The sequence below is a fragment of the Carassius auratus genome, chromosome 41, assembly GCF_003368295.1.
Source record: "Carassius auratus strain Wakin chromosome 41, ASM336829v1, whole genome shotgun sequence".
Classification (NCBI taxonomy): domain Eukaryota; kingdom Metazoa; phylum Chordata; class Actinopteri; order Cypriniformes; family Cyprinidae; genus Carassius; species Carassius auratus.
In genome coordinates, this window is record NC_039283.1 from 19545581 (window position 1) to 19570801 (window position 25221).

The window sequence follows — 25221 nt, forward strand, 5'->3', positions numbered from 1 at the left end:
AATGTAACAAAGCACTTTTCATTTCTGAACTCACACCTTATGTACAGCAAACAACGTATAAAAAAAGTTGCCACAATCGCTTTAATCTGTTTCTGAGAAAACTGCACTTATCTCATGTTTGTCTTTTCTGGCAGCTGCTGTAAGCATGTTATTTTCAAACTTGACACAGCATTGACCTTTCTTTTCTGAGCTGCCGCAATCCGTACAACCACCAACATGATAAAATAATGCCACATCTCTTTTTTTTGTACTAGCACACTCACTGGACATTTCACTTTAAAAGTTCTACAAAACATGCAAGAAGAAATGTAATATATTTTTGCTGAACTGTCACCACAGACACAGTTTTCCAATAAGCCTGGACTGAAAATATTATTTAAATTGTGTTGTGTTACCCACCTTTGGACCTTCAGTAGCTGGTGGGCTAGGTTCCCAGTGGAGCCCTGCGGGTGAGCTGTGTGGCCGATGCTGGGGCTTTAGGGGCATATGAGAGGAGAGAGCTCTGGGACTCCTGTACCGCGCCGGGGATACAGGCCTCAGAGGTGAGAGAGGCCTGAGAGGGGAGAGGGCTCTGATGGGTGATGGGCCCCTCTCTGGGGAAGGAGAGAGATGACGGCTAGGTGAGGACAATTCAAGCCTAGGAGACAGGCTTCTAAGGGGAGAGCCTTCACTGCTAGGGGAGAAGGTCCTTGGGGAAACCTCCCAGCCCTTGCGGGAGAACGATTCATCATGGGATGAGAAGTCCTCTTCCTCATCCTCATCATCTTCTGTTTCAGAATCTTCAGCATCAGAGAACTGGTGACCCTCCTGTTCTTCTGACCCACACACTCGCTCCTCACTGTCCCCTGTTGGACAGAAACAGATGGGGTCATAAATATAACAAATAGACACAACTTAAAAATGAAACCAATGGGGAGACCGGGATCAGTGTCACACTTTTTAATCCAGTTAAGATTTAGAAGTCATTTTGGTACTACTGTTCAAAAGTCTAAGGTTGATAAGTAACGTATGCTCACAAAGGCGTTATTTATTTAATCAAAAATAAGAGTAAAAAGTAATATTGTGAAATATTTTGCTGAAATGATTGTTTTATTAATATTTTGAATTCATTTTTATTTTTATATTTTTTGGTTTTAATTTTAGTTAAATTTTAGTGATTTTTTATTTATTTTTTGTAGTTTTTGTTAATATACACTTACTGGCCACTTTATTAGGTAGACCTTGCTAGTACCAGGTTGGACTCCCTTTTGCCTTGGGAAATGCCTTAATTCTTTGTGGCACAGATTCAACAAGGTTTTGGAAACATTCGTCAGAGATTATGGTCCATATTGACATGATAGCATCAAGCAGTTGCTGCAGATTTGTTGGCTGCACATCCATGATGCAAATCTCCCGTTCCATCACATCCCAAAGCTGCTCTATTGGATTGAGATCTGGTGACTGTGGAGGCCATTTGAGTAAAGTGAACTCATTGTCAAGTTCAAGAAACCAGTCTGAGATGATTTGAGCTTGATTTGGTACTCAAGAAACATTTATTATTACTATAATTTTTTTTTTTTTTTTTTTCATCTTACTCCTGTTCTTCTTGTCATGGAATGTAATTTTGTGTGTTTGTTGGTTTGTTGTTGTGGTATTTTGTGTTGCATTACCATGAAAAGAGAATAAATAAATGAAACGAATAAATGTTAAAATCAGTTGTGCTGCTTAATATTTCTGCGTAAACTCTCTATTTTTTTTCAGGATTTGATGAACAGAAAATATAATTTTTTTATAACATAAATATCTTGACCATTACTTTTGATCAATTCGATACATCCTTAAAAAAAAAAAAAAAAAAAATTACTGACCAGAAACTTTTGAATGGTAGTAAAAAATGTTTGAAAGGCAAGTGGCAACTCAACTTGACATTTATGAAAATTTCCCTTGTCCTAAAAAATCATATAAACTCTCACTAATCCTCAAAATAAAGCTATATATAACATTCTAATGCAAAAAAAAAAAGAAGTGTTTTTGAGTTGTGCTTCATTCATCAGCTACATTTAAAATCTAGTGAATGGAGGGGGGCTGAATGAAATGTCCTTGTAGCTTTTAGATACACTGAGATTGAGAAATGTCAAGTGTAGACTAAGTAAGAGAGATATATTTTCATTGGCCTCTTTCAACTTTCAAGTCTGAAAGCACACTGCAAGGTTGACATCACTTTAACACCAATTAAGCAAACAAGCTAAAAAATATCTAAATATAGTAGAATATGATTCTGAATTAGTCTATCGCCCAAAGGGTGAGCATTGAGCAATATGCATGTACTTTGTATGCATGTACCTGTAAGAAAATAAACCATGCCTGAATGTGTATAATAATTCCTCACTTATGTAATGCAATGAATCATTACTGAGAAACGTTGAAGATGGTTTATATTATCAAGCTGCATTTACATATTACAGTTTCCATCAAAGCACAACAACTCTTTTTGGCAATCCTACCTGCTTCCTCAGTTTCCAGCTCATCCACAGATGACTCTGACACTCCCATCTCCAGGCATTTCTTACCGTGGGCCTTGGACTTCATGTGTTTGGTAAGGTTCCCTTTGAGGAAAAGATATTCTCAATGACAAAGGATATAACAAAAAACAAAAATAAAACCATTTTGTGCTAAGAGAGAAAAACATAGAGGAACTGTGATGTAACAGGATGCGATGAGTTTGAAAAAGAGGTATAGGTCTACCTTTGGTTTTAAAGGCGAAGTTGCAGTGCTTACAGACGTAAGGGCGAACATCTGTATGAGTGCGAATGTGCTTTTTTAGCATGCTGGGCTTCTTGCAGCGAATCCCACATTCCCCACAAACATATTTTCCTCTTCCCCTACCCCGAACATACACATAGTCCTCATTTGACCTATACCTGCTCAAGTGAGACAGAAGAGAGAAAGAGAGAGAGAGAGAGAGAGAGAGAGATACAGACAGACAGACAGAAAGGTTAATAAAAATAATAGACTCATTAAGATGAATAATATACTACACTTTGACAGGATCCTGATATGAATTTTCCAAAACATTGAATCCCTCATTAAAAGAGGTCTGGACTGCCACTATATTTTCAGCACTTGTCAGTCCACTGATGGTCTCAAGAAACCACGCTTTGGCTGAAAACTAGGTGTTTTTTTGCTGGCAAGACAATCCCAGTTCAGAACAGATAGATAAAACTGGCCTTACATAAAAACCTATTAACTCCATATCATGTGTCTACTGAAGCTCTCTTACATAAAATACAAGTTTACCCAATAAATAATGTGTTGCACAAGGGATTTAGTTGTGTTTAATGACATACCTATATGTTCTAAAATGAATTTATAAAACATTGCTCTTAAAAGGAAATTTGGCTACAACCAATAAGAGAGAGTTGGATGAGACAAAAAGAAAGAAAGAAAGAAAGAAAGAAAGAAGGACATGTTACACTGAGGCTAAATATGCTAGATTGTTAGTCCATAGAGAAAGTAATTTGTGTTGAAGATTAACAACATAATTTATACATATAAATTAATTTTGTAATATTGTTCTAGTGTTTGTTGTGCTGATTTTTGTCACATTGGACTATTCTTCTTAGCAGAGACCTTAACCTAATCTAAGATAAAAAGATAACAACCAAAATCCTCATTTCATACCCATATATATGTATTTATTTGGGATGAGCAGCCATGCAATAAGTGTAAAATTGCAGAGTCTGTCAGTCAGCATTGCAAACTAAACCCATTTAGGGTGAAATAAGACAATCAAAATGGTCTTAATCAGCCTCTTGGGGTTAACAAACATACTTTGTTTATGTAGACAGCATATGCATTTTGAAAGCTGTCTGTTGGCTTTCATTAAAAATGTAAAAATGGATGGGGTGGAGAGACAAAGACTCACTAAACATCTGTTTTTAGGTAAAAAAAAAAAAAAAATCTAGAACACTCCATTTTGTAGGACCCAGCTTTCATTCAGGACACTGCAAATGCAATCAGAGGGATGACATTAAAGTATTTTAATATACAAACACACCTGTCAACTATTTTTAGAAAGGTGCCATTGAAAGGGGCCGGTGACTACAGAAAAACTGGTACCTTTGATTGTCCTTCAGTAAGATTGTGTTCTACTCGTGAGGAAGAAAGCAAACAACAATAACAGCTATGAGAGGTGCAAAGACAAAAGAGTGCTGATGGATGTGAGAAGTTTTGGAGACAAAATGGAGTGTGTGTGCGAGACAGAGAGCGCAAAGACTGATGTGATTAGGCAGTGCGTGGGTGTGCAAGGTGGAAGAGCCGTATGAGAGAAATAAAGGCAGTGAGAGAGACAAAGGAAGCAGGGATAAAAATGCAGGCTGTTTAAGCCCTTAACCACACTGAGAGCCCCGCAAAAGCAGATGACTACAAGAGACCCAGCTAATGAATCCAAAGCTTTTGATGTTTACAGGTCAGCTTTCCTATTTCTGCTTTTTATTATCCATTAATAAAACATTCTGCTGTGCTTTAATTTTTTTATTAAAAATGATATTATTTGAATCATCTACAACAAACCCGGGCTGAAAAATTATTAAAATCTTAACTGTTTCCCTTTATAATGCACTCATGGCTATTAATGTTGTGTGGCATTTTGATAATCTCATCTCATCTAAACAAGTAATAGTTCCTAAAAAATAACAACAAATTATTATCTCAGTATTTACTCTATTCATTCAAGGTGATTTTTACTCTTGACGTTAGCTGTGCTATGCAGATATAGTTGGCATAACATTAATGAGCAGCAGACTTCAAAAATAAAGCTGCAGAGCTACTGTCTAAGTAATCAGCACCTGCTCAACATGCCATCCAAATTCATACCTTTGAGCAAGGCGTGAATTTTGCAGACAACTGAAAAAGGTAGGATAAATGAAGTCCCTAATGTTTCATAGTCTCAACTGTACCACCATGTCTTTGTCACTCACACAGCAAATAAACAGAAAACCTCAAGCTGAGCGGCAACTGTGCAGTAATTTGCACTTACAGAAATGCACCTTCATGGTGGGAAGATAATAAACTTCTCTTAACATGACTTTAGACTGTATATGCTATATATATATAGCTCAACTATTTTTAAATAATACATTTCCAGTAACAAGCTACTTGTTCTAATAAGCAGCAGTGTTGCATTACAACACTAAATTGCTATTTTTACAAAACTGTATTTTTAGTAGCTTGTAGTTTAACTATTTAAGCTAGACTGCATCTTAGCTTGACAAGCTAGTTTAAAAAATAACTTTTACTTAAATAAATTTACTCACCCGCCTTCAAAAATGCAAATACGTGCTGCCTCACTTTGCGTCGAGGTAGTGGGCACGTCATCAGCACTCTTCTCTTTTTCACCTCTTTCATATGGTGGTTCCTCTTTTACTTTGATGGGTGTGCTGGGCGGGGAGGCATGTACCTACACTCCAGACAGACAGGTTACTTAACCAACACTGTAGTAAATTTATACACAACAACAACAGCAGGCAGTTTATAAAATTTCTTATTTAACAATCTCGGCAATGTGTTGAAATGAAAAATTACAGTGATGTTTACCTCTGACGCACTGGTCGCCTTGTTGTCAGTTGGAACCAGCTTGTCAGTGGTTGGAGGTGGAGTTGTAGCCATAGTGTATGTCTCAGCACAATGTTTCTGTTTGGAGCGCAGCAGGGACAGTAATATTTTGGTGGACAAGCCAGGTATATTGGGGTTATGCATGCTAACACTCCATGAGGAATAGACGGAAGCTGAATCTCTATGTGTAGAGGGGTTGGGCTTTGTGTAATTCAGGTAGCACCAGCTGACAGATGTAGTGGTATGCAAACTGGGGAATGAGGGTTCCACAGATTTCTCTGGACTTGTTACTCTTGGAGAATACTGATGTCCTGCCTCTTTCCTTCCCTTCTCATTCAAGGTTTCTGATTTGTGTTTGGTTATGTCCTGCTTGCTTAACTTTTCAGCTTCAATAACTTCTCTTGGATCTTTGGCCCTCCTTACAATCTCCACTGTTAGCCTCTCTTTAATTTTTCCCTGACTCACCCCCTGAGATTTACTGTTACATTTGTTATCATCATCTTCCTTGTCAACCTCTTCTTTCTCCTCCTCCTCTTTCACCCGTTTTTGGTGACGCTGTGCCTCTAAACTGAGTTCTAGACTACCTGCAGGGGACAGCATTCGTTTGCTTCCTCCAGCACTGAGCTGCCCACAGCTGTCATCAGATGAAGCACCTGCTCCATGCTCGATAGGCAGCGGCAAGGGAATATAGCTCTTGGGGTTAGGTGAAGGAAGCCTAAGGTAAGATCTCTGAAGCTTGTCTTCCTCCAGCTTACCCATGATTACCATAGCTGTGCAGCAGACTGGATGTTGCGCTGTGGCTAAAATTTGTGAGATGGTTGTATACATGGCACTAGCATAGGTAGGAATGTGGGTCTGTAAGCGCACAGGCACCACAAGAGACATCTCTGGCATAAGCTGTTGAAGACAAGGAGCAATCACTGGATAGGGGTTGTGGCGGACAACTAACTGCTGTTGTGAATGACTGGGTGTACACAAGGAGGAAGGTGATGACCTAGACTCACTGAAGAGCGGCCCCGAGGGGACCTGAATAGTCAATCCACCTGGCAAACAAACAGCCTGAGCATTGTGATTTGATTGTAGAGGGAATAAAGTGGTGAGTGGCTGAATTGGTAATCCAAGGCGTTCTACATATTCTATGGGTCTCGGATGTGACAGAGGTGGCTCACTGTGAAGGAAGTCTTGCTGAAACATCTGAGTAGAAACAACTGCTGTAGTTACTGGAAGGAATCTATTGAAATGACTGGGGGGACAAAAATCAGGGTTTGCTTGTTGAAGGGGGAAAACTTCTGGTGGGAGGGAAAGAGAGGACTGGAAAAGCTGCAAGGTCTTTTCTATATGCCTAGAGGTCCTGCCTCCCATTCTATGGTCTGTGATTGTAAATGGAGCATGACCTGTGTAGGACTGGCAAACGGCTGAGATGACAGGTTTACATGACTCCTCCTGTTCAGTTTCACCAAGGGTTCCGTGCTTCACCAAGAGACATTTTCTCTTCTCCTTCCAAGTAGCAGAAGTGTGCCCTTGAGAGAGGGACCCATAGTCAAATGACTTACTTCTTGTTTCCTCTACTTGTGAAGGGTGTGGAGGACTTGCAGATACCTGTTCAGAGGTTGAGCGGCGCATCTCTCTGTGAGAATGATGGGGTTGATGGAGACTTGATGGAACAGTCAGCATGTGGGACACTTGGGAGCTCCAGGGACCACTTTGCATTTCAGAGTCTGGCCTTCCTGATTCCTCAAAGGATGCAGATCGACTGGAGGCATGGGAAACATTGCTCTCTTGGCTTGGGCTGTGTGGCAGGGATACTGACTCAAAGCTAGATTCTCCTGAGGATTGGGCTGCCTCAGCCAAACGGAGACGCTTCTTCTTTGGCGGTAGCTTCTCTGCAGGGAGCTGAGCCAGACTTAGGCTTCTCTGAGGCCACTGGAATTCCTCCACCTTTTCTGACTCTTTAGAGGTGTATGTGTTTGCTGGATGGGAGACCATTTTGGTATCTGGCTCCTCTGTAACCAGAATTTCTGGCACTTGAATGTTGGGTTGACGGATTAACCGGGATATGGAGGCTGGTTTTGGCTCCTGGGATTGCTCTTGTTCTGGCTGTGCTTCTTGACTTGCCATAGAGATGCTTTCCTGTTTTTCAAAGGATCTGGTATGCTGGATAACAGAAATCTCTTTCCAGGGACACCTCCTTTCTATCTCACTTTGTGAAAGGTCACAAGGTGGGCCCTGATTATCAATACTGACTAGCATGGATGGAGGCTGGGTGCTGAAAGATACTGCTGTTGGACCTGGACTGGGAGGGTCTTCCTCAAGACTTTCTTCTTTTTTTTTTCTCTTGCGCACAGCCATAGCCATTTCTTTGAATTTGTAGCTAATAGTTTGTGGCTGATTCTCAGTAAAAAAACTGTCTTCCTCACTTTGTGGACAATGTGGAAATTTACTCATACACACTAGTCTGTGTGATGTGTAAGAGTCCTGCTTGTTCAAGTGATTCCCACAAATGTCACACTCATGAAGGTGTAATTCCCTGTCTGGCTTCTTTCCTAATTCTATTTCTTTCAAATTAGAAGAAGGACCTGCATCCTCAATACTAAGGTCCACTCCAACCGGCACCTCAATAGCAGGTTGACGTCGTAACATTCGTTGATGTGGCCCAGTCCTCATTTCAGCTGCTATGGCCTGCTGATCATCAAAAGAATGACTTAGACGAAAGCCATGTGAAGCTGTATCTGGAGTATTACAAGAAGATGGCACTGATTGACTCCTAAAGAGAAGAGCACTGGACCTCTGACCAGCCAATGTTTCTGTTTCAGCCAGGTATGAGCCAGGTAATTCACTTGCAAAACCACCAGGAACAAGTTGAACAGCAGAGACGCAAGAGCCTGGTGCATCCACTTTTGGTTCAAAAACACAGGGTTCTTTGGGTGAAGAGAACTTTACAGACTCAATGCTACTTCTTCTAGAGAGTGAGGAACGTCTTGGTTTGACACTATCAATTTCACTTGTATCCACCACTGCTTCATTTATAGTAATTAGCTTAGTTATATGCTCAATTACTTGTGTCTTAGGTACAGTGAAAGAGACAGATTTTTCCTGTTGACCTGAAGATGATGATAATTGCAGTTGTTGATGTGAAATTCTTTGTTGTTGTCCTATGCGTCCGTACTTTCCTAGAATTATTTCAGCATATGTCTTAGCACTGGCATTTGGTGGGCTCACTTGGGAGTGCTCAGCACTCCCAGAACTGGAAAAATAGCCAGATTCTGTGCTCCCCTTACTGCCAGGACCCAGTGAGGATCGGGTTTCATCTGAAGATGCTCTGGGAGCTCGCTTCCTCTCACTTAGCCTCATTGCTAACCTTTGCCTGACTGCCTGTGAGTCCTCAGTTTGGGGACCCTCCTCTACAAATGACAATTCCACTTTACTACTTTTTTTCAGAGTTGGCCTGCCCTGTGAGGTAGATGGTTGGTGTTGCCCTGTCTCATCCTCAGAACCTGTACTCTCTCCTTCCGTACCTTCTTCTTGTTCATCTCCCAAAGCTCCACCTTCCGGCCCAATAAAACTGGTCTCTTCACGACTTGAAGCCATCCCTGCTTTTATTCGATGCGCATGGGATTTGCGGTGTTTGTACAAGTTGCTTTTGGTCTTGAAGGAGAAGCCACATGGGACACATGGATATGGTCTCTCTCCAGTGTGGGATCGGATATGTTTTTGGAGGACGCTAGGCTTTGCACAAGGACGGCCACAGTATGTGCACACATATTTCCCTGGTTTTTGGGGCTTACGTTCGCGTCTACATGGTGTGCCTTCCTGTGCTTCTACACTGGGCAGAGATTGAGTTTGCTTAACATTATGAATTCGGGGAGATGGATCTGAACAGCTGCCTCTTGAAGGACCGGGTACTTCTGTAAGCTGCCAAGATGACTCACCCACCTGTGACTGTTGCTGCTGCTTCTGCCTTTGGAGCATTTTAAAGTGTTTAGGCTGCCTGTGGCCATGTGATCCTTGGACAGATTGCGAGGTAGATTGTTGCTGTAACTGAGGCAGCTTTGCAGCTAAAAAAGACTCTGATGGCTGCTGCTGTCCACCAGACTGCTTCCCATCAGCTGACTGCTTTTCCTCCGCCTCCATAAGATGTTGGGAGGAGGCCTTAAGTATGCATTGAGAATGATTCTTTGAATACCAATCCGATAAACATCATTGAATCAATCCTCTTCTGACAGGAAAAAGTCTTTACACTCACTTTAGGGGGCTAATTGTCTTATGGCATAATTAATGTAAGATACTGGATGGTGTCTTAACCAACAAAGGCATAATTAAACAGTGTCAGTATGCAGCCGCCATAAATTTGAGTACTGGTTGTGTGCTAAATGTTGCCTCTCCTGTTCACATATAGCCTTGAAATTCATCTTTGTGTGTCTTTTGGGCTGATGCCTGGCAATGGGGCTTGACAAAGATTGTCTCAAGATGCTTTTGAGGCACTTTCTCTGCTGACATTGAATAATTCTATAATAATTATTTGTCTCCCATCTTCAGCTTGTCACTTTACTGGCCCTGTAGAGACACAGAAACATAAAAGAAGAGTTTAGTGTTGGGTAAGGCCCCGATATAATTTAAAAGAAGTCGAAGAACAAACTGATATGACGTCATTTCGAACAAAATCGGGCAGAATTCCTTTTTTGAGTTTGTTTCAGCATGTAGAAGCAGCTCACCAAAACATTCTGAGGGCATTCGTTTGGGTCCTAAACACCTTTGAGCTTCCACTGGTCTGTGGCAGTTACACAATTGGTGGGTGTGGTCTGGAACTCCACTTTCTTTGACGTGCAAATTTTTTTCCCGGCTCATTTCTCTTTCAACGGAGGTCAGCATGGTGCTGGGGGTGCTGCAGCACCCCCTAGTGACGAGAGGGAGATAAAAAAAAATGTAGGCCTATTAAAATATTTGGAACGCGCTTGTAACATTTATTTTTTTGGCAACAAGTGTGGGATCAGCTTTGACTAGCCAAGCAATTGTAAGTAGTACACTATAGTATTTTTTTAAGGTGGTGGGGATGGAGATGGAGAGTATTATTTCGTTCGTGTGTTCTTTGTGTAATGGTTGTGGAGAACTGTTAAATAACGTTTAAATAGTAGGGCTGGGTATCGATTCAGATGTTCCAGATCGATTCGATTTCGATTCACAAGCTCTCAAATCGATTCGATTTCGATTTTCGATTCGATTTTCTATTAGAGCTGTAATCGGGCCTTAAAAGTTAAGCCCGATATGTCCCGAGCCTGACACGTACATTTTGATTGACAGCTTTTTAAAAGCCCGAACCCATTTACAACCCGACATTATTCAAATGTACGCAGCACACAGCTCTTTTGCCTTTTATCAGGAATGAGTAATTTATACATAGTTTAACATAATTTATACATGACTAACGTAATAGGCCACTTGGAAGTTTGAACAAAGAAATAAAATAAGTCCTCTGTAACATCGTAACATCTCAGCACTCTATAAATAGCCCTAAGGTATAGGCTCATTTAGCATATAAATAGGCCAACGCACCAATAAAAACAAGTCTTTCTTAAAAAATTTAATTAAGATAAATTATAAATTTAAAATGGGTATTTGGCAATAACGAAATGAATTAAGATAAAGGCTCTGCCGGATTTGCTTCGCCATAGCAGCTGACATAATAAAATAATAATGCCAACATTAGCTTATATAGCCTACTCTGTCTACATTATGCATTTAAGACTCAAGTAATATTAAGTTATTATTTGAAAAACATTTACTCACCAAGATTAGGTAAGGCCTAAGTGTTTATGTGGAGGAAAATGATTGAATCCACTGTCTTCAGCGCGCTCCTGCGCTCACTGATGGTGCGTCATCATTCACTCATTATTCTCATGATGGTGATTCATAAACATGGTCAAAACTTTTCCAAACCTCAGACTTTGCTTTAGTTGCTGGTGCTACCAAAACGTAATCGTTAGAATCAAGCTCCGTTTCAACTACTCAGCACACATTTTCGCATCTTTCTCGCGCTAATCGAAACACATGACCGCTCATTTACCGCACAAGCCCAAGCCCGAACCCGATTGGTTCGATTGGCAATGGGCTTCTTCACACTGCCTGAACATGTGCAATTGTGCTTTTGAAGACAACTGACCACGCACACCTGTCCGCGCGGTTGTCTGCTCAGACTCGGTACACACTCTCCGATGGCGATGTTTACATCAAGCCATAGCGGACTCGAGGACGCAGAAAGTATAAGAGGCTTTAAGATGCAGTCTTTAAAACGCGAACGGGAGCATGACCTGATGCACATTGCAAAAATGTGTTCAGCATATGGTGAGCCGCATTTGAATTCGTGATGGAACCACTGCTTTAAACTGAATGAATGAATGAATGATAGATTCGTTGGTAACATCGCACAAGGCACATAAGAGGGTGACATCTAGTGGAGAAGATTTGTAATTAGATAAACGCTAATATTTTGGAGTTAATAGAGTTGCGTGTGACATAAACGTGCAGTGACTCAAGCCAGCTGACCAAATCGATTGCATTGTTTTAGCGTTATTGTGAAGTTTGATTAATATTATATTTTGTTGTAATATTATTTGTTGTATCTAAATGAGTTACATGTATGTATAGGCTATCTGAAATTGTAATGAAAGTAATAATTTCGTTTTTTTCGATTATTAAACTATTATTTAAACTATTATTTCTGCTTCTGCTTCAGATTAATAGCGCATTGCGCATATCTGAGAACTGATGTCTGTGTGTTTCAGACCCTGGTTGGCTGTGCACTGAAGTGTATATGACAATAAAGTAGTAAATCTCAATGTATATATTTTAAAATGTATTTTAAATAGGCCTATAGGCTCATAGGTTTTTTGTTAAAAAAAAAATTCACAGCACCCCCTGTTCAAAATTACTTCCCGCGGCCCTGGAGGTCAGGTGGCAGGAGAACAACAGATCCTAGTCACTAGCGACATAAATACACTATGTCACATTGCTGAGCTGCCACAGGTATATCTGCACCTGTACGATCACTCGCGGAGAGACTTTAAAGATTCAGAGATAGCATTTAATTCCTAGAAACCTCAGATGCAAGTTTTCCAAAGCCATGAAAAGAATCAGAGGAAAGAGTAAAGATAAAAGTTAAAAGTACCAAATACATGTGTTTCAAATAAAGATTACACCATACTGCTGCTGTTGTTCTTTCAGTAAGCAAATTTAAAAGGTATACAATAAATGAAATGCCACAGGAACGCACAATTATATACCTTTGTTTTTATCAAATCATGACACCAAATAAAATATAAAAAGGTTTAATAATTCATCCAGTTTAATAAAATAAATAAACACTAATAAAATAAAGTAAGAAACTGACTTTTTAGCCACATCATGCTTAAGTTTTCAGACTATTATGGAAATGAAAAGGTTCTTTTCAATTGCAAACTTGACTCTGAACTACTGCTAACCATTATTCTTTTGTTTATAATCAAACTATCGGTACCCATCTCACACCTACTGTACATACACCATCATTGCATTGTTGTTGTGTTTAAGGGTACCTGTGAGTGTCACGAGTCATGTTTACATTAATCTACATCTAAATCTCCAGCAGGGGTGTCGAAAGTTCGGAAACAGTATAACATCGCTTAGCCTTTTCAATCTTCTTTTTGCCCCCAAACGAAGAATGAAAGTTAACTTTGTTTGAAGTATATCGGGGCCTTTAGTCTATTGCCATTGTGTTTGCTTCTGTGACAGTGATGAGTGCTTATGAGGATCAACTAATCGCTGGATTTTCAAAATTATGTGAAATTTACAGCTTGCGGCATAGAATCTTTAATATATGTCCAAGAGTTTTACAGACCGGTCTGTTATTGTGGGGACATTTCCATATCCCTAAACATGACACACACAAAACAAAACATTATTGGTTGCTTTATATGTCCGTCATATGACCTTTTGGATGGTCCTTGGCCATTGAAAGTGGCTAAGGTTCCCAGACCTTCTGCTGTCAGTTTGAAGGTCTTGCTACGGGTAGTCTCAGCCTTAGACGTCACGTCCACGGTCCGTTGGCTAAACGTCTGATGCATATGGGACACAAAAGTGGACACACTTTAGTAGTGTCGAAGCTGTCATCGGATTGGTTGAGTTATACAGGATGTGCAGGCCTTGGCCAATGAAAGCTGCCATAGATTCCAGGCCTTCAGCCGTCAGTCTGAAGGTCTGGCTATGTGAGACTAGTCCATGGGAGACTAGGTAAACTATTCAAAAATACAGCAAGCTAATCTACCAACTACTGCTTAGCTAATTTTAAATTATTCAAATAGCGCTGTGTTCGATTCCAGGGAATACACATACTGGTAAAAATGTATACCCTGAATGCACTGTAAGTCACTTTGGATAAAAGCATCTGGTAAAATACATAAATCTAAATTTATATTAGGTAGAATTTAACTGGAAATCAACAAAAATGTTGGATTTGTGCAATTATTTGCTGTTTCAGTGAAGTGCCTTACACATTGTCCATACGTTCTCATAAACTACAGTATCTTCGGTTTCCAAACTTCCTGTTCACTGAAGAAAAAGCAGTGAGCAGAAAAACTGCTTTCCTCTTGAAATAACTTGACAGATTCTGAGTTTGCTCTCTCAAACAGCTGCTGCTGGCTGAGTGATGCGCAACAATTTAATGAGCATTCTCAGCGCAGAGGTAGGTTTTGGTTACACAGTGTTTTTATCAACAGCAAGCAATTGTTGAAGATATGACAATACTAAGACCTTCATCATTATTCATGAAATAGGTGTACATTTGACTTGAAAATTATCTGAACAACAAATTTATAACAAACGCACCTGATTTGCACGGGGTTATTACTGCGAATGGTGCATACAGTTAATTATAGAAATACATTGTTTGATGGTTGGAGTTTCTGTCTGGATTTATACAAACAGATCTAAACTAAAAGGGCAGAGAGAAAGACAAATGTAGACAAGAGACTACTCACTCTGTAATGTATGTCTATTCATTCGTCATATATAAGTGAGAGAAAACTTAATGACCTCTGACACAGTATTGATGTGGCTCTTAAACAGACCAATTAAGAGGCTTTCGGATGGAAAGAACATTATGTGAATTATTCATAGGTGTCTATTTGCAATGCATTGGATTGGGAGACCCTCTATTACGACATTTTCATGCAGACAGAGAATACTGAAAGTAAGTTTGCACATAAGATCTCCAATCTCCATCTTAGTGATCACAAAGCAGCAAACAAAAATTATCATTACTCATATCATCTTTATAGAAAACTAGAATTGCAAGCATATAGTCAAATCTTCACAATGGCAATAATCGCCATTAAGAAGAGACCTTAGTCAACAAGTTCTATTGATTTCTGGCTCTGTTTCATATCTATCAAGAAATAAGTATTCATTTAATATTTGCTTGATTATGTTTAAATCTCACTTAAATTATAATGATGATACTAAAATTGCCAGAGAGAGAGAGAGAGAGAGAAAAAAAAACAAGGCTTTGACATAAGAAAAAGAGAAGTGGAAGAGAAGGATTTGGACTGTGCGTAGGCAGCAGAAAAAAAAAATGATGCTGGACCATGAATACAGGAGCCCTAAATAAAAAGACTCTATTTTGACACTTTTTGTCAGCCTTTCTGTAACAGACTCATGAAACATCAACAATAGCGAGAAAACAAAGCCAGGCAGAGGTCAATTGAAGGAGTAACTGAGGACACAAGGAGAATGGGATAAAAGATGGTGCAAGATACTCTTTCCTTATTCTCTTGCTCCCTCTCTCAAACATATGGAGGAAGAGGGGAACTTCTCAAACTTCACAACACCATCCTACTTCCTATTTTGTTTCCTATTTATGTGTGCATGCTAAATGTAAAAAACAAAACAAAAACAAATGAAATGTTTAAATAATTACTTTAAGCAATGATATGTACTATTTTCACCTAGTGTAAAATAATACTTGTATCCCAAAGCACTATCAACATTTCCTTAAACTATAGTTAGTATTAATATTGCACAAATGTTTATACGCAAAGAAAAGTCACTAAAATCCAACTGTATTTTAGGTTTGGTTTCACTTTCAAGATATGCTGGCATGGTAATCTGACCTGGATCATAGACTGTGGATGAAATATATAGCAAACTTGCCTTTGTATGTAGAAAGTCTTACATATTGGGAAGACAATGTAAAATAAGTATGCTTGAGTATATGAAATAATAAAATCGTCATGCCATTTCCTAGAATAGCCCACAGACGCAAGACAGGAATGGAAAAACACGTTTTAAAGCTCTCCCTTCTTGCTTTTTCTCTGCCTCCCACTCTCCTAGTGACAACTCGCCAGATTTGATAACAGAAATGTCACCTTGTTCGTCGTATGCTAATTGCACCACCAAGAATGATATAAATATCTCTCAACTGGATGTGGTTGGCTTGTTTCTAGTGGTTTCGGTGAGCTGACCCAGCTGATCTATAACATGGGCTTTTTTAAGGAGTTGAGAGTAAATTCAAGAACCCCAGAGGCCGCGTGGCGGCTTATCAGGACTGTAGTAAATAAGTAGACCGTCTTGATTAAAGGAGCTCATTTTGTCTAATGCTTGTATAATTAAAAAACAATACTTACAAAACTGATGGCAGCGTGCTGGCTTTTAAGTGATCATAATAATCCGATCACGCTCTATTTGAAGACAATAACTCATTGTTGTCATCATGTCAGATCCATTAAAATTGTGTTTTTTATTGTTAGTTGAGCAGAATGACGAATCAAGAGTTAGTGCTTCACTTTCCAGCTCTTACTCTTGGCAACCTGGCCCCGGTTCCCATGGATACAGGCCTACAGCTAGCCACGGCAGATGGAGGGTGAGCTGGAGGTCTAAATTTGTCCCCCAGCATCCTATCTGAGTGTAGTGGCATGCAGGCAAGAGGAAGCAGATAAACAGGCTGACCTCCGCACACCAGTGGCAGAATCTCATGACCTCACACGTGTCCCCTTGCTGAGACCTCAACATGTTCATCAAAGACAAAACGGAGGAGGCAGTGCCACTGGCCCACGCCGCCAGAAGGCCCCTCCTGAATGTCACGCTGCAGGAGTCAGAGGCACATCTCTCCACCCCACCTGTACTGGCACAAACATCAACATTCACTAGAAAGCATGGGGGGAAAGACATCACGACCCCTCTAAACCGTGCTGGTTATCGTCTCTGTTCAAAACACAGGAAACATCCTTTCCTTGTGAAGGAATAATCACTTGTGACTTGTTCAGCTACATGCCAGAAAGATACGCTTCATAGTTATGTTTATAGAGCAATGGGCAGCCAATAAGAATATCATTTGCTTATGCAAATCAGTCAGTTTCCGCAATCTGTAGTCGACCGTACAAGCATAGAATTACACCTTGTGACTGTTTTCAGGACCTCACGTGGAAGTCCACACGCCACACCCTATTGCAGGCATGCAGTCTGTTGGCTCAGTGAAGTTTGTGCTTGTGTGCAAACTGTGATTAAATTACCACCAAAAAAATTAGTTTTTTGTTCTATCTGAACAAAAACATGAGCTTTCCAACTTTGTGTGAATACTCAGTCCAAAAGCAAAGCTGAACTTGGACAAAGGAGTAGAAAAAATTAATAGGCTTTGGGATTTAGGATAACCAAAAAAAGTGCTAAATGCATCAAACAGTTGTGTAACACAAAGGAAAATAATAGTAAACCGATCGAATCAAAACAAGATAATAGAACATACAACATCATTCAAACGTTCAGGTTCAGTACGATGTTTTTCTTTTAATCGATCAAATCAAAGAAAGAAATTTACAGTGTAACAAAAGATTACGATTTCAAATAAAAGTTGTTCTTTTGAACGTCAAAGAATCCTGGGTGGGAAAAAACAACAACAACAAAAAAAAAAAACAATATTAAGAAGCACAACTGTTTCAACATTGATAAGAAAATATGCTTCTTTAGAAGCAAAACAGCAGATTGATTTCTAAAGGATCATGTGACACTGAAGTAGTGGCTGCTGAAAATACAGCTTTGCCATCACAGGAATAAATTACATTAAAAAAAAAAAAAAATTATAATATAAATATATTATATATAAATGTTTAATTTAAAACACAATAATATTTCCTAATATTACCGTTTTATTATAATTTTTGATCAAATAAATGTGAAAATAAGACTTCTCGAAAAGAAAAAACTTTTGAATGTTTAATAAAAATAAACACACTGAATAGAATTGAGTGAAAAGGAAAATATCAATGTTAATATTGCAACAGAGCAAAACAGGCCTTATAAACGTACTTAAATGAGCCTAATATCACCATGCATCGCAAGAAAGACCACTTGTAAAGCACCACACATGCCGAATAACTCACAGACTTTCAGATGCTGGCAGACAGACTTGTTTCAAGAGGCTTTACTTTGATTAAGAAGCAACAAGGGTGAATCAGGTCAGCAGGTCTTCAGTTTCACCAGCCCATGGTGCTTGTTTCTAAGCAGGTATGCATATCAGCAAAGAAAAAACAAAAACAACCAAGCCATCAATCAGTTTATTTGTTCAGCCTCACCTTATTTAAAACGGAAACTAATGTTTTTAAATTAATAGTTCACCAAAACCAAATAATGTTGTGAATATTTCTCATATCCCAAACTCTAAACTTCAGAATCTGAGGTTTTCCTGATACTTTTAAGCCTTAAAAAGCACCATAAAAGTATCATGTGGTCTGCGACTTGTGCAATACTTTCCAGGTTTTCTGAAGTTCTACTATAGCTTTCTGTGATGATCAGCCCAAAATCTATGCAGTTATTAACTAAAAGTATTTTTCATTCATCCTAAGAGATTCTAAAGAGATCATGACAGAAGTAGTTATGTTTATGAACAAATCATTCTTTTAAAACCAGTTCACAAAACCAGTTTGAATGACTTATTCGCAAATCAAACTGATATGATTCAGTGAGCTAATAATCGAGTCCCAATTTATGGAAAATATAGATTTGAGTGCTTTCCTCACACAAAACTACCGTTTAGCTTGAGAAGATTTGAAATACTGCACACAAGTCATATAAATACTTTTTATATACCTATGGTGCTTTTCATTGTTTTTAAAGCTATAGGGCCCTATTTTAACGATCTAAACACAAAGTGTAAAGCGCACGGCGCAGGTGCACTTAGGCCGTGTCCAAATCCACTTTCGCTATTTTAATGACGGAAAAATGGTTGGCGCGCCTGGGCGCAAGGTCTAAACGGGTTGTCCCAATTCTCTTAATGAGTAATGGGTGTTTTTTGGGCGTAATGTGCAATACACTAATCAGAGTCTCATCTTCCATTCCCTTTAAGAGCCAGTTGCGCTCGTGCCATGATGGATTTGCTATTTACACGGCGGAATTTGGCAAGCACAAAGACAGAACATGTCTCCGAGATGAAACGGAGCTGTTCGTGTGCAAGGAAATAGATAACCAAATTCTGATACAGGCGATGACTATCCATTATGACATGTAGGCATTTTTATATTTGATTAGCCTATAAAAAATTATTATTCACTGCAATCCTTTAATTTTTTATATTTGGCATGTTTGTGTGCTGCTGTGCATACCTGTGTTCAATAAGCAGCGTGTACGCTCTTTAAATAACAAAGAAAAAACATTGCACCAGACTTTAGACTATGTTTGAGCTGGTCTATTGCGCAGTCTATTTTCAGCTCCTTAAAATAGCAATGCGTCAGCAATGCCTCTGAACACAGCTCTTTTTGAGACCAGCACGCCCATGGGTGCAAAAATGGGCGCAAATGCACTAGCGAATTAAACGACGTGGCGCTGGATGGGAAAATGCGAACGGCGCCAGACTGAAACTAGCAAATACACTTGCGCTGTGCCTTGTGCCGGTTGTAACGTAGGGCCAATAGTGTACATTCCTTGTAACCACACGGAAAACTGTCTTCAAAAATTATTTTTGTATTCAACACTACGGTGTGAAAGAAAGTCACAATAGTTTGGAACACCTGTGTACATAATGACAGTTTTCATTTTTAGATGAACTATTTCTTTAAAAAAACTTTAGACTACAAAAATACTGGGCGACACATGCTTACTAAACACAGCCTCTCAGGGCTTCCATAGTAACGCGAGACAAAGAATGAGAATGATGAGCTGTGTGAGTTTCATTCATTTACATTCACAGAGGAACAAGTGGAATGGTTCAGTCTTCCATGCCACCCACATCATCATGCTCATGGGCCTGGCAATCACCTTAACCCTTCGGCTTTCAGAGCACAGGGCTGATAGGAAAATTCCACCCACATCAGGAAATGAATCAAGCAGTGCTTCTAACAGGGAGCGATGGTGAATCAGGTGGCCTCCAGAACTCTAACAAGCGCACGGCCAGCCCACACAGCCGCCGCTGAGCATTCTGACATGATTAGTCATACTCCGGCTGCATTTCTGAGCTTCTTTATTCCCTCGTTAGTGCCACCTCTCAGGTCTCTCTTGGCTTTAACCTTCTAAAAACAAAGCAGCGTTAATGAGGAAGCCTCACAAGGCTTTTCAAGCGTGCACTTTACCTGTACTCCGGCATCTTTCTCCAGATGGAGAGATTCGCTAACTAAGACATGGAATATAAAGGTATCGGACACTGCAAAGGGTTCAAGCTCAAATTCAACACCTAGCACACCCAGTTAAAAACACATGGTAAAGATCCTACAATAACACAGCATCATGAGGTTTAAACTTAACAGATTCTTAAAAAAAAAAATTGTTTAGTTAACAGGTTTCCTTGAAACACTCTGCACAGCCCTACAGAGGGGCAGGAGGACGAGTGGCATTACGAGCACAATCGTGATTCAGGTGTGTGTGGGAGGGGGGTGGAAGTGGTTGGCGGGGGCTGATATCGAGGTCCGGGGGCAGCTAGATCGAGGGCACTTTAGTATTGCCGATTAAAGGGGCAGGGGCTAGAGCTTCCCTTCCCTGAATGCGCAAAACATGTGAAAACACTGCAAAAAATTATTTAATGTTCTTAGTATTTTGAGGTAAAATAGAAGCCTCCACATAACATGCGAGGGCAAACAAAAAAAATAAAATAAATATCGTGGCCATGATTTAAGAATTCGCTCCCACAATCAAGGTTCAGTTAAATCAGGGCTACGTTGAAATGAGGAAATTAATTAGTGCAACGTGGCCACAAACTTAGTCGTGGGAATGAATTGTTCATTTGTGGTCATGATAGCTATATTTCTTCTGCATGAATTTATAATTTTGTGAATTTACTATTTATATAGTAAAATACATACAATATACAGTACATATAAATACATACATGTGGTTAAAACGAAAACACTATTTTTTATTTATACAAAACAAGAATTAGAAAAATGATTTGACATCTAATTTCAATGAATTATATAAAATGACAATAAACAAACAATATTTTATTATTTACTTTCATTAATGACGTCCCAAAGCTGGTTTTTTGGAGTGAGCGATATTTAACAGATTGTCCAAGCTACTCTTTTCCACACAATTAAAGTGGAAGCAAAAAACAAGGTCAAAAAGGTTTGGAATAAAATAAGCAGATTATATAAGACTATATAATGACAGGAATTTATTTTAAAGGAACTATGTAATTTCAAGGTACATAATAATGCCTTAAATTGACTTAAGCAGCAAAACTACATAACATCCAATCTTACTTTAGATTTTTGATGATAAGATATCTTTACTGGAAAAGGAGACCAAAAGAATTACCAAACAAACAAAACAAGATTAAGAAAATGTTTCAGTGAACACACACATTCAGTCTGGTGTAACTTAACTCAGATGCCACATATTTAAAAAAATGTGATGATGTTAAACCTAAATGCACCATTAACAAAAACAGTGAAATACTCACTCTGAAAGCTGATCCCCTCATATCTAATAATTCCAATTAGCATTCATTCTTCAAAGTGAACAGATCGCACGGTTGGATAGATGGCAGTGCCGTCCATTACCTGAGGAGTTCTGCCACCTCACACTGCTAAAGCATGAATGAAAGCCACCAAACGACACAGCGGATATGAATGTTTGTGTTTGAGTGGGTGTACTTCTGTGAAGTGACGGAGGGGGAGGAGGGTGAAGAGGGGAGAAAGACAGAGAAACGCGAGGGCGAGAGTAAAAGTGAGAAAGACAAGGAGTAAGAAAGCGAGAGGGTGTGAGAGAGACATGGAGACACATGGCGGGAATGAGGTAGAGGAAAAGGGTGTGTGAATGAACATGGTTACAGTGAGTGAATAACAAGCTTCTCCTCCATGCACAAGGACAACCAGGAGTGTTATTGCTGTGATAACCAATTATGTATTCTGGCTTTGTCAGTTGGTCAAGTAGATTACAGGGCCATGATCATCATAGACACTGAGAGAGACATTTACACTTTGACATGAATGATAAATTATCATTACAATGTTAACTTAATTATGCCATTTCATTTTCTTTCCATTTTTCTTTTCCATTTTCTTTCCATTAATGATGAAAATTAATATATCTAAATAATTATAATATACAGTATATAAACAAATAGATATACATTATATTAAAATATATTTAATATATTTTAACTATATATTAAATCATTTTTAAATATATTAAATATGTATGATACATTTTCCTATTAGAAAGTTCTCAGTCTTCTAAATCTTACTGACTCTAAACCTATACTATTATCTATTATTTACAATAAAATACTTTAGATAAACGATACATTGTAGATAGTAATCAGTGACAGTGAGTAGATCATATTATCTCATTACAAATATAAGAATTTGTAGACTTACGGTTAGTGCATTACTGCCAGGTCAACTCAGTCTGGCCTAACTAACTTCCACTCTTCAAATAAAAAGCGCAGGTCCATATTTGGATGATAACATCATGATGAACTGACCACTGACTGGGTGCACAAGTAAGAATTTATATAAAGAAATGTAAACTGATTTTGAGCCAATTTTTTTTTTTTTTTTTTTTTTTTTGAGCTTTGTGAGAAGTTCCTAGATATTTAACTCAATTAGGATTCTGGAAAAATCAGAGTTTGCTATACTGTACAAAAGATTCAAAGCAAGATACATATAACTACAGATAGCTTCCGCCCAGCTCTCAAATATTTATTCTTTCAAACTTATAGTTGTCCACACATATTAATACACACACATCCACACGTGCACATGCCCAGATTTATCACAAAAGCTCCTGAGCATGAAAAGAGGTCATAGTTATAGGAAATTGCTCCAGGTCTGCGGCTCACAAATGTTGCTGCTGCACAAACAGAGAGTTGTGATTGAGAGTTGCATTATGGGCTATTGAATCAACTCACTCCAAATGGGGGTTTCTCAGTGAACCAATGACACAAGCACTAAGAATCCTGAACCAGCTACAGTACTTATGACACCAACTGCACTGAAAAAAACCTCTATATATAGGTGTTTTTAAATCAACAGGTTTTCCTGATTCTGGATTTCTAATTCATGCCATGACATTCTACTACAAATGATCAACTAAAATGCAAGTAACTTGCAGAGGTGAAACAAAATCTAATGAGAAAGCATGAAAAAGAGAAGCTTTGACTGATTTCACCCAGAAAGTGACACATTTCGAGCAGGGGACTATCAACCTAACTAAAAATAACGAAAATTGCATAGATATTTAAAATGCAGGGACAAAGCTTGTTGAATGTGTTGCTAATATTCAATAAAATAAAATAAAAAAATTGATCTCTAAAAATATCAAACATGGAGATTTTCCACTTTCCACGTGTTTTTACGGTTTGGTTTTTCTTCTTCATTTTGTACAACATTAATTTTGTGACCTTTGACGTCATCTTGAGCAGGGCAGTATACCGGCCCTGGGGCCGAGCAAGTATTGGCTCCATCACAATGTGATCTGGTCAGCCTATTTAAAGGAGGGGGGCCTGTGGCCAGGCATTGCCCATACTGTATCCCCCTGGGAGGGGAACTCACATTTCCATCATCTCTTTCTCTTCTGTTTTTCCAAGAAAAGATGGGACAACCGAGGCTATGTAGATCTGATCATCAGACCAAGTGCTGTACAACAATGGCATGATGGATTGTCTTGTTAGAGCGATCTCCTTTGCCACAGCATATGAAAAGAGCTAGGCCAGTGTCCTTGGACCTGGTTAGACAATATAAAATAAACTGCACTGAATTAGAATATAATCTACTGTAGACTGCCATTTCCACACTAAAACAAAAATAACTATTGGTATACCTTGATATCACAAAAGCAACAGCGATTACATAAATAAAATGGGTTTAGAGCCAGTGTTGTTTCTACAAACTGGAACATAAATGGTTTCAGCCTGAGGCTCTTCACTGCTGAGGCATCTGTTTGAACATGACAGGGTGCTTAAGGACCATTACCTTACCAGATGTGTTTGCTTCAGACCACATTGTACGTCAAGAATTCAAGGAAATGGCATTGTGACACAACAAAGATTTCGCTTTTCGTTTCTTCATAGAAGTTTCTACAAGTTTTGTCAGCCCTCACGCTAGAGTCTTGACAGTGGTTGCCAGTGTGTTGCTATGTTGCTGTTATGTGCATTAACAGTGTTGCTAGGGGGTTTCTTACTATCCAAAGTCAAAAGAGCCAAACCTTGCTATGATTTTTCATTCCCAGACTATTGTGACACAAAGCTCAAGTTCAACTTTTTAGACAGTCTCAGAGAAGACACACTTTGTCATTTTATACCTGGTCATCCCTTACCCAAAGCATGAGCAATAGTAATTACAAAGCAAGCACTACTACTAAGAATGAGCTTTGTGTGGTTGCTGAAAGTCGGTATTGCATTTCCTCCAGGTGGAATGACATGCATAAAGAAGCTTGCCATTAGTCCATACCTCCAGGGTGCCATCTCCACATGAATCCTGTTCGTTATTCTCCTTGAGACTCTTAAGCAACTAATGCATCTTCTCCGGAAATTCAGCTGCAGGCGCTAAAGCAACAGTTTAATCTTTTATCAATGTCTTTAGAAGCAAATAGATTTAGAGGGGTTTAAAAATGGATACTTGGACAAAAATGCTGGCACTACCGCAAATTTTTCCAGCATCCTAAAGCTAAACCATCACTTCTGTTAGTGTTCTCCTGAAGTGGGAGCGATGAGGGTTTGTTTTAGAGCGAGAGCAATATAGGAGGCCTTTGTCTCCTCACCTGTCACCACCCAGCCTCTATGGTTAAAGGTGGGGGATTGAAAGTCAAAAATAGCACGATCCCCAACAATAAAACACCCACACATGAAAAAATGAATAACTCACAGCCAATGACACTCCCTTACACCACTGATGGCAAACAGAGATAGTAGTTTGGTTTGGAACAAGCATACCACAATGCCCCTCATTTCGACCATTATGTGCCCCCTTGGGTAATTCCACACTATTTTCTCTCATAACCTGTCAGGTTTATCTGTCATTAAGGTTGCATGGTTAATCTTGTAACTTCGACTTGAGTCATACTTGCTAGATGGGCAATGTGATGCAACGTGTATGTATCAAGCTTTATGAGGCACATTTATGTCATTTTGGCCCAATCCTGGATTGTAATTTAAATCAAATTAGCGGTCTTGGATTTGTA

General features: G+C 39.1%; 1 protein-coding gene across 3 annotated transcripts in view; it reads right to left on the minus strand.

The window, feature by feature from the left end:
* Positions 1 to 25221, minus strand: part of LOC113059194 (transcription factor HIVEP3-like) — a 60124-nt gene that overhangs the window by 2344 nt on the left and 32559 nt on the right. Inside the window, exons 1-6 of one of the 3 annotated variants that reach the window (XM_026227521.1) lie at positions 21500 to 22013; positions 5575 to 10146; positions 5295 to 5437; positions 2725 to 2900; positions 2484 to 2585; positions 400 to 845 (exon numbers count right to left, since the gene is read on the minus strand). In XM_026227521.1, the coding sequence (XP_026083306.1) occupies positions 400 to 845; positions 2484 to 2585; positions 2725 to 2900; positions 5295 to 5437; positions 5575 to 9723 (5016 nt within the window). In that variant the 5' untranslated portion in view covers positions 9724 to 10146; positions 21500 to 22013. Of the gene's footprint in view, positions 1 to 399; positions 846 to 2483; positions 2586 to 2724; positions 2901 to 5294; positions 5438 to 5574; positions 10147 to 10304; positions 10525 to 21499; positions 22014 to 25221 lie in introns of those variants that run through there. The other 2 variants (XM_026227523.1, XM_026227520.1) reach the window with 2 other exon arrangements.